The sequence below is a fragment of the Zeus faber genome (genome assembly GCF_960531495.2).
Source record: "Zeus faber genome assembly, chromosome: 18".
Lineage (NCBI taxonomy): Eukaryota > Metazoa > Chordata > Actinopteri > Zeiformes > Zeidae > Zeus > Zeus faber.
Genome location: NC_137210.1, coordinates 28,529,670 through 28,542,638, shown reverse-complemented (window position 1 = coordinate 28,542,638; position 12,969 = coordinate 28,529,670). Strand labels below are relative to the sequence as shown.

At 45.5% G+C, this 12,969-nt stretch overlaps 1 protein-coding gene across 1 annotated transcript in view; it reads left to right on the top strand.

The window, feature by feature from the left end:
* Positions 1 to 12,969, top strand: part of man1a2 (mannosidase, alpha, class 1A, member 2) — a 143,196-nt gene that overhangs the window by 121,467 nt on the left and 8,760 nt on the right. Inside the window, exons 8-9 of the mRNA XM_080019638.1 lie at positions 552 to 675; positions 2,465 to 2,558. Of these exons, the coding sequence (XP_079875764.1) occupies positions 552 to 675; positions 2,465 to 2,558 (218 nt within the window). The remainder of the gene's footprint in view (positions 1 to 551; positions 676 to 2,464; positions 2,559 to 12,969) is intronic.

The following is a 12,969-nucleotide window of genomic DNA, read 5'->3' as shown; positions in this document are numbered from 1 at the left end:
CACATAGACACACACATAGACACACAAACACACACATAGACAGACACACACACACACACACACATAGACACTCATAGACACACACATAGACACACACACATATACACACATAGACAGACACACACACACATAGACACACATAGACACACACACACACACACATGTCAAAACAAGATCCCGACTTGATTTAAAACAGAATCCAGATGCTCCTCATGTCACGTGTTCTGGTGTGAATCCACCCTGAAGGAAAGATAGACAGATAAAGACAGAGAGATAGACGGAGAGACTGATAGACAGATAGACTGATAGACAGATAGATTGATAGATAGACAGATGGATAGATAGACAGATATATTGATAGACAGACAGACTGACAGACAGACAGATGGATAGATGGACTGGCAGACATACTGAACCTAGAACCTGTTGCTCTGTCTGCTAGAAGTCCGTCTGGTGGCTCCCGCAGCAGAACCGCTCGGGGCCTTTCAATAAATATTATCAATTAAAAGTGCATTTGATCAGAGATTAAAGGCCACTCTGCGTCTCCCCAGCGGTGTGGGGAGGAACTGGGGCTGGGCGTCGGCCGGCAGCAGCATCCTGGCTGAGTTTGGGACTCTGCACATGGAGTTCGTCCACCTGACCTACCTGACGGGGAACCCGGCGTACTACCAGAAGGTAGGACCGGAGAGACGCCTTTGGATGGAGAGTCCTCTATGTTATAATAACAACCTTTATTTGTACGGCACCTTTCATACCTGGGACACTCTCTTAATACACTACATTAAAAGGACATCAATTAGTAACAATAAAAATATTGATTTGGACCTTGAAAGGTCACCAACATTCCTCAGCGAATGGATTTCAAGCATTATTTCTCTTGAATTATTCGTCTGAAATTAAATCTTGAAACTACTCCAAGAAGTTCTCAAATAATTCTCACCATCGTTATGACGGACATATCTCCATTTACATTTCATATCTAGATGCAACACTGAATTGAGTGTTTCATTTTGACATGTGTGAACCTGAAAGCATATTGTAGCATAATATTAGGTGATATAAGTTAACACAATCCCCAGAAGGTTGATGATTTGTGGATTCTGTCTCTGACATCACCACCAGGGGGCGGGTTGGTCATGTTTGTGCTGCCTTCCTTGACTAGAACAGAGAAAATGTCCCTGAGTCAGTTATCATTTATTATTCACTCAGTTATTACTCTTGAGGACAAGAATGTGACAACTCTTAAGACTAAGGAAAAAATATATATTGCTTTTCCTTATCTTCTGTCATATATAAAATGTTCCAATTTGGGGACGAGGCCAAAGTGTCAAACAATGAGGTCAACTAATGACAACGTAATGACTGTGGACAAAACGCTCAGGATTCCCACCGCCCTGAACGCACCGTTTCCAGAGGCTTTTTCTACTCTGCAGGAGATGACGTCAGCTGGTCACGGATGTCCTTATATGGTCGTCTACTCCATCCCATCCGCTGTGCCTTTCTCCGAAGAAAACCAATTAAAAACAGTGTGTTTTTATTGTAGATGTATTTTTTATTTTATTTGACCACATTTACACAAAACAAAAAATCCCCACGTGCAAGAGTCCCGGTGCGGTGTTCATGTCCCGCAAGCCTGGAGCGCGGCAACGAAAGTGGGAACAAACTTTTAAACGAGGCTGTGACAGTCTCACCTACCACACACCGGCACCTCCGTCACAGACGATGGGGTAGAAAACACAAGCAACCTCATTGTTGCTCCTTTGATGAATCAACGAGCAACAGGTGTACGGCCACTCTGATCCTGGGCCCCAATTACCTAGATCCAGGACACGTGTGGCTACAGAGACCTTGTAGATCTAATATGAGTGAAGACTCAGCAACTGAGTTGGTTATTTTTCGCCTCAAATTTGTTCAGAAACAGATTTTTGTGACTGATGAGGTAAAGTCATTGAAAGTTACAGAGCAAATAGAAAGAAAGCCATGCTCAAACGCCATTGGCTCACACAACTCAGGGCCTCGGGAGGGTGGCTCCTCCCACACAAAACAGCCGTTTTGGAGAAAGAGCCTTATAGAGGCATGTTATAATGGCTAGAATGTACCATCTGAGTGGTATTTTCAGCAACAAACTCTTGGGGACCTCAGAGACTTGTATTCATTTGTGTAAAAAGTACCCCCCCCCCCTTAAACACTTTCAATTTTCAGAGTTGACCCTCAAACATGTTGAAAATGATAGAATTGTTGAGTTTCAGGTTTTCATGTCAACCCAACCAAGCTGCACCGGCGGTGTTATCGATTGACGCGCTCACGCTGTTTGCTACAAAGGCATTTTTAAAGAAGTGTTTGTGGATCTCTGTATGCAGCTTTTTTATTTGTTGATCTTCACGCGCTGCCCCTCCCGCTGCAGGGCCTCGCTGCAGCCTGGGGGATGAGTTACATCCTCTGTTTGTCGCTCTGCTCCTCGTAGGTGATGCACATCCGAAAGCTTCTGGCCAAAATGGACCGACCCAACGGCCTGTACCCCAACTACCTGAACCCCCGCACCGGGCGCTGGGGCCAGCGTGAGTACCTGCAGCACTGGGGGGGGGTCACTGCTGGGGGTGGGAGGGGCTTGATCCCTCAAATATTTAACATTTTGACAAATTGATTATTTGACAATGATTCCATGATGACACGTCCATCCAAAAGCAGCTGATCAGGGATGAGGTCACATGACATCGCATCCCTCCAAAACAACACTTTTACTGCAAAAGGAAGAAGGGAGGGAGACAGTCTACTCTACCTCTACTCTACAGCTACTCCACCTCCACTCTTAACCCCACCTCTCTCTGCTTAACCTTTCTCTACTCCACCTCTACTGTACCTACCTCTACTCGACAGCAACTCTACCACTATTCTACCTCTACTCTAACTCTACCTCTACCTCCTCTCTACCGCTACTCTAAATTTACTCTAACTCTACTGGAACTCTATCTCTACCTACCTCTAGTCTACCACTACTCTACCTCTACTCTATTCTACCTGTACTTTAACTGTACCTCTAACCTACCTCTCTTGTACCACTACTCCACCTCTAATCCACTGCTACTCTACTGTCCTGCACCTCTACCTCTACTCTAACTCTATCTCTACTCCACCTCTCGCTGCTTTACCTTCCTCTACTCCCCCTCTACTCTACAGCAACTCTACCACTATTCTACCTCTACTCTAACTTAGTCTCTACTTAGTCGGTACGCCACCTCTACTCTGCCTCTACTCTACCATTCCTCCCTCTACTCTACCTCTACTTTACCGGTTTTCTACCTCTATTCTAACTCCCTCTACTCAACTCCACCTGTACTCTAAGTCCTCTACGTATCTCTATTGTACCTCCACTCTGTCTCCCATCACTCAACCTCTACTCAGCCTCTACTCCTCAACTCTCAATCCTTATAAATGTCTCTTTTACAAAATGTGCTATTGAAGCTTGTGCTCGCCCAGAAAACCTGGAACGTGCCTCGTTCTTCCCACTAAGACGCTTTTCAAGGGTGAGGGTTCAATGCGCGCCGCGCAGGAATCGCTCTCTTCTTTCCTCCCATGACTTTGGCAGCGAAACGGAAACAGCCCCCAGATAAGGCCTGCTCCTCCCGGACCGCTTGTTGCTGCCGACACGGCGCGGGGCTGCTTGTTTGGGATCATCTTCCGCTGCGATTCGTCCTGCGAACTAATCGAAGATGCCGTCGTTTAAACATCCGCCCTGAAAACTGAAAACCTGGGAAAGATCAAGGATCCACCGGAGACGTTTGATCCATTCGTCCTTTGTCGGGTTTTTCCAGCAACACTTTGTTAGCGTGACAGTGCTGAACGGACCAAAGCACCAGCACCGCAGCCAGATGAAAGCACGTTCAGCCTCAGCTAACAGCTAAAAAGGAAACAGTGCTGCCTGGACTTACGACTGTAATTGGTTCTATAAGAACGGTCGTATGTTAAAACAGTCGTATGTCCAAGCAATTTTTCCCATATACACTACGCTCATATTTTTCTATGATTTCCTTCTTAGTTTCAATGGGAATCGTTGCCCTTTTCTTTTTCCATCGTCCTCCTTCTTAGGACTCATCATGAAGCGTGAAAAGAAACAAAATACACAAACACAGTAAATATGAAAGAAATATGGATAAGCCACGAACTACATGCACACACCATGTAGGTCGCCCGCTGACTGACTGCTGACTGACTGACTGGCTGCTGACTGACTGCTGACTGGCTGCTGACTGGCTGCTGACTGACTGATGACTGGCCGCCGACGCACCAACTACAAATTTCCACGCTCGTATCTTGGAGCAGTCGGTCGCAAGTCGATACAAGTTTTGGCGACTTTCACTGCTGGTTTGTTGGATGAGTGGTAAGTAGATGCAGTGGTAAGTCCAGGTACCACTGTACATCGAAATACAATGCAGAGTAAAAAATGTACAAATTCCTGGGAGAAGAGGAGTAGTGTGAGCGTATAGTGAAAGCAAAATAATAAATGACAGCCAGACAGATTCTCTGCTTATATGCAGTACGTTAATAAAGTCATGAAGTATAAAGTATCCAAAGGACATTTATTTGGACATAAATTCAACATAGGTTCTGTCAGTTCAGGGCACAAGTAAAGCAGCTGAGGTTGTGCTTCAGGAGGGAGTCGTGTCTTTTGGTGCAGTCAAGGTAGAGTTTAGACCTGGGCTCACGAGGAAAAACTGAGAAGTTTCTCATCAGACGCTGGACCAATTGCGTTCAGTCCGACACACTATGGAACCATTTAACACGTTTAGGTTTCTCTTTCTTCCCACCAATCTCCCCCATCTCCACCCAGCGCTTTGTTCCTCCGCCCGCGAGGCGGATGGAGAACCGGCTGCCGTTTATCTCCTCCTTGTGGCGTTTTAACTCGCCTGGCGCTGGGAGAGGAAATGAGAACCGGCGATAAAATCAGTTTTATGCAGAGTTCATTCATCTCCTTTTATTAATCCCAAACCTTTAGATTGAGAGACCAATGCAGTGAATGTGCATTAAAAAGAGACAACAATCAGAACCAACATGCACTGGATGCGTTGAACTGTTGTGTGTAAAAAAAAAAATAAAAAATAAAAAAAAAAGTTGAGAAAGAGCTTTGATCACTCTGGTTGTGTTGACAAGATCTTTCACTGGAGTAAAATGACAGATGAGTAAATGAACCACGATGACCCCGTTTCCACCTGCCATTAAAATGTCATCTGTATCTACAAACGTTATGTGGACGCGGTGGGACCGTCTGGAGGCCCAGGCTCGCATGGGGATCAGATCTCTGGCGGAAATGCAATCCGTCCATACAAAACAGCAGTCCACAAGTCACCACCCAATCAACTGCCTCCTCTGCATACTGACACCCCATCAGGGCAGAATGAAGAGAACTCAGACGTTGATTAGTGCATTGGGCCGCGATAGGACGTCATTATAACAGATGAGGTTCATAGATACTGATCCCATCTTAACGCCAGCTGCAAAGGAGGCCTGTTTCTGTTTCCTCCTTGGCAACGCTGAGGAGAGTTGGCTCTTCCTGATGGATAAATGGACAGATGCACAGACAGATGAATTGAGGAGCTCATTAATGGGAGGCTGGCAGGTTGGCTGATTGGGAGTCTGGCTGGCTGGCTGGCTGGTTGGGGGGCTGACGGGTTGGCTGGTTGGGGGGCTGGCTGACTGACTGGTTGGGGGGCTGACGGGTTGGCTGGTTGGGGGGCTGGCTGACTGACTGGTTGGGGGGCTGACGGGTTGGCTGGTTGGGGGGCTGGCTGGCTGGCTGATTGGGGGGCTGGCTGGCTGACTGGTTGGGGGGCTGACAGGTTGGCTGATTGGGGGGCTGGCTGGCTGACTGGTTGGGGGGCTGACAAGTTGGCTGATTGGGGGGCAGGCTGGCTGACTGGTTGGGGGGCTGACAGGTTGGCTGATTGGGGGGCTGGCTGGCTGACTGGTGAGCTTGGCAGCCAGATGGATGGGGTTTTGAGGGGCAGTCAGTGGAGGCAGGATAAACAGCGCGGAGCTGGAAGGGCAGATTGATGGATGGATGATAAGTGTGTGAACAGATGGATGAAGGGAGCAGAGCTGAGCAGCTGCTGATAGATGTTCCATCAGGTGTGTGTGTGTGTGTGTTTTGGATATGAGTAAGGGATTCTCTGCCTCGTGGATGGCTTTCATATGTGTGTTTGTCTTAATATGTTTTTTCAACGAGGTTTGACTTTTTCTCAAAAGGTTTGGTGTGGATGGATTAAAGCTCCTGAGTCTGTCATGTCTCTGTCATGGATTCCCTCATCAATTCCCTTTAAAGTAGTCGGGAGAGCAGAGTTGGTGGAGAGGGACAGGAAGTTGTTAAAAGAGAGACAGAAAGTTCTGGACGGAGGGAAACAGGAAGTTGTGGAAGGTTAGCGGGAGAGACACAGGAAGTTGTAGATGGAGAGAGTGGGGGCCGGGGGGTGGAGGTGGAGCAGTGATGGAGAGAATGGTGAATATGTAGAGAAAGGATGAATCAGACGAAGTGAATGAGATGGTGGAGGTGTGGATGGAGGTATAGACAAGCAAGATACACACACACACACCAATGTACAGGAGGGGTGTGTGTGTGTGTGTGTGTGTGTGTGTGTGTGTGTGTGCGTGCGTGTTGATGCGCATCTTGTGTTTTCTGTCACTTCTCATTTTCCATTGACGACACACACACACACACACACACACACACACACACACACACACCAGCGGTCCAGTCAGCGCTTCCAGAGGTCTCGCTGCAATCCCAGTGATTGGTATTGACATAATCACTAAATGTTGATTCCCATCAACAGGTTATTATTATGTCATTATTTGTACATGTCAGCGTGGTCTCCATGGTGGTGCAGCCCTGCGGCTGCCGCCTGTTTACACTGCGATTACTGCGGTTGCCATGGAAACTGTCATCTAGGCATTCAGAGCGCTGGGCAATAACTCTAAATGAGCATAGATCACCTGCAGTATCACAGCGTGTTTGGGAAGACGTGGTTGTGCTTGACGTTTGGTTTGGTCTGATAAGTAGGAGAGTGGCGGGCAGCCAGGCGGTCGTCATGCAGAAGAAGGTTGTTTTATTATCCTGCTTCTTCCACTGAGACGGATTATGGTTTTATAGCTACTGTCGCGCGCCTCGTTCAAGAGCTTACGCCGTAAGGAATAGTCACAAGTGTCGTGGCTCCGTGTGACTAACCTGTTCACCGTCATCAATACCAAATTCAACATTTACATTAGTCGCGATTCCCGACGCTGAATCGCCCGTCGTTCAGTTTGACGTGGCTGTCCGGCTCCATCTCTTCAGGTCTTTGGTTATAGGGTCACGAGATGGCGCCGCCGGCCGGCGTTAGCATCGGCACGTCGACGTAGGAGTGATACGAGGGACTTGAAACCAGGGGGAGATAACAGAATACAGGAGTAACGGGGGGCTGATGGCCGCCTCTCCAGTGCTCCACAGAGCCACCTGATCAGCCAGTGGGATATGGAGACGTGTGAGCGCGGGGATCGTTTGGGATTCTAGTTCCACAATTACAACATGCTGATGTAGTTGAACGCTGTTTTCTAGGAATCAGACGACACAATATCTTTGTCTTTCTCAATGGTCACCATGTCTGCACTACAATGACCCAGAGGAGCTTCACCAGCTTCTCACCGGGTCTTGGTGTTTTCGCGGTATATCGATATATTTTCAAACAAGTTACAGGATGAGACGGTGTAGTTTCTATGGATATAGTTTGACGTTGCGTGTAAATGCGTGACCCGTATCTTCCATAGAGCCGTGCCGGCCTCCCTCCCTCCCTCTCCACGCAAACCCCGCCCACGTGCAGAGTCAGAGCGGGCAGGGAAGAGGGGCAGAGGGGGGGTCCGCTTAGGTGACTTTAGGCTTCTTTTTTGTGAAGTGGTTTGAAATAATCACCGGTTGATGTTTTTTTGCTCTTGATTTAAATGATATGGTTGCTTTTTACTAACGTCTGACAAGCAATGTTTTTTTTTACATTGAAGGTCTCCAGGTTGAGGTTCCCAACCACCGTCTCTTTTAATTATTATTACACTTTATTCAAATTGTTTTTGGCGTAAAGTATTTTGAATTTCACGATATCGAATATCTGCACAAAACATCTGTATCAGCAGCCTCAGTCAAACAAATATCAGTATCAGTATCTGCTCTGAAAAAGCCTTATCAGTCGAACACTAGTTCTCAGATATTTCTATTTGTAAATATCTTATGAAAGCACCAATAGCCATTGACAAAATATCGTCCGACTATCGTTATCCAGGTATTCATCCCAAAGATATTGTGATATTAGAGTTTTTTTCCAACACCACCATCACGAGGACGGTGCCATATGTCCTGGTATCGTGTTAAACATTTCCAAACCCACTCACCACTTAAATAGTTTTAGCAGAAGACTTGTCAACTCTTTGCATGGACAAAGCCGTGGGCTTTCTGTCTTTCTGCTTTTCTTGTGGTGACCGCCTGAGGCTTGCAAATGGCGACTCGGCTCCCTGTGCTTTATTAAAACAGGCGGAAGGAGAATTTATCATCAGTCAGAGAGCAAATGCCATTGAATCTCATTAGTCCACCACGAGTTCCATCAAAAGAACATCCAGCGTGACTAGAACTACCGCAGGAAGAATTCTCCTGGTTGATATATTTATGATCGTTGTCAGTCCCGCTCTGACTTGTAAATATTAACATTGAATCCACTGACAAATATTATAATTAGGATGAGATCTGGGAATTTAACATGGTGAGTCATGAGTGCATGAAAAAGCAGGAAAATTGTTGGATAGATTGATGGATATATAAGTATATATATATTATAGGGCTGCAGCCATTCCTCTATTATCCCATTTGAATTTGTATGCTTTATTATTTTTAATATTCAAAATTTTAATGCTCAAATTAAGAACGGGGGGGTGGCCTTACAAAGGGTTCCACACCTCCGATCACAGCAGCTTTTCTCCAAACAAAGCAAATAAAAACTCTAGATGTAGTTAATTTACTCAGTTTCCTGCTGCTAATGCGCATTCATTATGCAGCAAACTGGATGCAGAAGACTATTTTGAACTTTATTGCTCATCACATGTGAATTGATTCGCCAATGATAGCCAAAACATTTATAATAATCAATTTATCAATTTATAATCAATTATTGATTAATAAAAAAAATGCAATTAAATGGCAATTTCAGCATTCTAATATATATTTTTTTTAAATGTTCGAATTTATTCTGATTTCGATTTTTGTTCCTGTAGCCCTTATATATGGAAAAAAACAAACACGAAAAACTAACAGCAATGACAAATGGTTTGACAATGAATTTTAAAATCTCAGAAAGCATTTAAGGAACCTATCAAACCAAAACCCCAGAGAGCCAGACAAGCAGAACATAGGTCTTCACTGTGGTGAAACACTGAAACAGTACAAAAATACAGTAAGGAAAACAAGAGAGCAACATGTTAGAAAGCAGCTACTGAGGAATCCATAAAAAACACAAAACCCACAAAAAACACTTCTGGGAAAATTGGAACACTCTAAACAAACAACAAGAGGACCTAGCCATCCAAAATGGAGTTGTATGGGTAAACCACTTCTCCAATCTCTTTAGTCCAACAGAGCAGAATAAACAGCAAAAAAACATCCAAGATAAACAAATTTTAGAGTCAACCATAAAAGACAATCAGAACCCTCTAGACTCCCCAATCACACTAAAAGAACTTCAGGACAAAATCAAATCACTGAAAACCAAGAAGGCCTGTGGTGCTGACGGCATCCGAAATTAAATCTTAAAATTCACAGACCTCAAATTCCAACTGGCTGTACTAAAACTCTTCAACACCGTCCTGAGCTCCGGGATCTTCCCAAGTATTTGGAGTGAGTGAGTGAGTGAGTGAACCAAGGAGTAAGAGAATTGTGGAAAAAGGTGGAGACAAATGTGACCCCAATAACCACCGTGGGATCTGTGTCCAAGCGCCCCTGTCTCCAACCAAAGAAGGGCTACAACACCACTTGGATGTTCTGCACCAAATTCTCCCAGACCTGGGCCTTTGCAGTGAATTTGACCATGACAAAAATGATATTCCAAAACAGACCCAGCCTCCAAAATCTCAATCTTTCTCAAATTCTTTTGAGATACCATTGCTCCAGGACCTACAAAATAGGAGACCTACCTCGGCACCACAGGTCACTTCCATGAAGCTTGGAAGGGCCTGAGAGACAAGACAACAAGGGCTTTTTACGCCATCAAAAGGAACATCAAGGTGGACGTCCCGATTCAAATCTGGCTTAAAAATAACCTATTTCCCTTTTGTTGCGACGCCTGGGGTCCACTCACCGACCAAGATTTTACAAAGTGAGACAAACACAATATTGAGACTGCATGCTGACTCCTGCTAATCCACCTCAGGGAAAGTGACCCTGACATGCGCCACAACAAAGCCCTCACCTCCAGACTGAGCGTGGAGAGGAGCCCCCTCAGCCAGCGGCTTTTTGGACTCTGTTCATAAACACAAGCAGAGCCCCCGGACAGAAACCTCATTAGACTCAAATTATAAGAAAAGGAAAACTATTTACCACATTGGAAAGGATCAACCAAAAAAACAGAGCCATAACATAGAGCCTGTAATGCTATTTAGCGCAAAACAGAGAATACGCAGATTACCTGACCGCCGTGACCGATCCAAAACAAAGGAAATCCTTGACCATGCCCGGACGCAGCGAGCACAGCCTCGCCATGGAGAGGGGCCGCCACAGGCAGACCTGGCAACCCAGAGAAGAAAGACTGCGCACCCGCTGCACACAGCAGGAGGTGGAAACCAAGCTGCACTTTCCAACCACCTAACCAAGACATCAGTCATGTACGACCCAAAGATTACAACCACACAAAAAGCCAAAAACTTGAAAATATGGCTAACAACGAAAGACTTGTATGGCTGCCGGGCAAAATACAGCAATGTGCAAACACAGCAGCAAGAGCTGTTGTGACCGGAAAAGGGCGTCCAATGGAGTACAACCACCGGGAAGACGTCAATCACCTGTGTATTCTTGCACTGAGCGCTGGCCATTGGTCCCCATTGCCCGCGGTGCTTTTTTGCATCGTTCAATATGGAAATTGAGTAAAATGATATGCATCTTAAATAAAAACAGTATTTTTATTTGCTTTATTTAGAGCAAACGGGACACGCGACCGCTACAGTCTCCATTACGCATGGAGAGGGAGACGCTCCCTCAGAGGACACACAGATGACTCAAAACGTACTTGCGTCTTTGATCAAGGATATATTATTTTCAAGGACTTTAATGCATGATTGGAATGATAGATAGTAGATCCAGGGCTTGTTATTATTATTATTATTATTATTATTATTATTATTATTATTAGCATTATTATTATTTGGGCTATTTTAGAAATGTTTTATGGAAATGTTTTGGCCTTAATTACTTTTCACGTGTAACGGTTTGTATGAACTGGACTTTTTCTGTAGCCTGGTTTATCTGATCAGCCAAGCGACCGGAATGTGACATTGACTAGCACCGTTGCTGATTGGCTCGAGTCGCAGGGGAGAGGGAAGCGGCGCCGCATCATAGAACACACAGGATTTCAATCGGCGCACGCCAATCGATAATGTCAGTGAAGGCGTGTGTGGTGCTTTCTAACACCAGAGGGCGGATATATCAAGCGGCAGCTCGGGTATGGCACCGAAATGAGGCACCAAAATCTGCGTTGCGATTGGTTCTGGTAGATACTGATCGTATAGGAACCGTCGCCATAGCGGTACCGGGTTTTGGTACCCAACCCTGCACGGAATGAGCATGTTTTATTTGTGCATCGAGAGGAGGGGCTATTCAGGGTCCGTTATAAATTTGAGAGAGAGAGGGAGAGAGAGAGAGAGTTTTACTGAGAGGGAGAGAGAGGGAGAGTTTTACTTTGACTTTTAAGGTTCCTTTATTTTCAGTAAGTCATGTCACAGGAACTTGATTACAAGGGAACCAAAAACCAACAAAATTAGAGACAAACCACAGGAAAATCACAGGTCAGTACAGAGCATAGACATCGCTCTTCAGAGATAACTAGGTACGCAGCGATCTGTTGATGTCTACACCTGGTTTGAGATCGCTGTTCACTATCAGGACGGCTCCCTTTGTAGCCCAGAGTTCCTCCTTTGTACAGTTTAGAGAGAGAGAGAAAGAGAGAGAGAAAAGGGGCCATCCGCCAAACAAACCCCGCGCAAAACTAAAGCTGACGATAAATGACTAAACTGAGCCACAAACCATCAAATAAAATAACAACCATCTACAGAGCAAAACACACAAAATGGATAAAATAGATCCACTTCCCCGTGGAAGTCGCTTTTACCACCTGCAACTCCCGTGATTGCGTCCGCGCTCCGAGAGGGAGAGAGACAGACAGACAAACAGACAGACAGAGAGGTCAAGGAGGGGCTCATGCGCTGCGTGCAACTCTACAATGGAATAAGATTTTACCTATTTTAAATCGTAAAAAAGATAGAAAATCAATGCGTGGCGATCAGTGTTGATGTCATGGCAGGCCGCCAAATATAAATGTACGGGAAACAGCTTTGTATACTTTATTAATCCCTCTGGGGGTTAAAAGGGAGCCTCTGCATTTGACTCATCCTCTGCTGTAGCTAGTAGCAGTGGGCAGCCTCCTCGGTCTGTCGTCTGTAAATAAGTGAAATACTACCCAGAGCAAGCAGGTCTGCACAGCGCAACTCTCCCAATGCGAACGAGCACCCAGAGAACGGGACTTATAACGTCAGATGATGATGTCACAAAGTGCCCCGCTACTCAACCAATCAAGTCGCGCCAACGTTGTTCAATGTTGTTCCCGTAAATTTGCAACAGCTTTTCACTCATTTCTGCTCCAAATGTACATGGATGTTACATCAAACTGGAACAACACGACACCTGAAACCCACATTTCC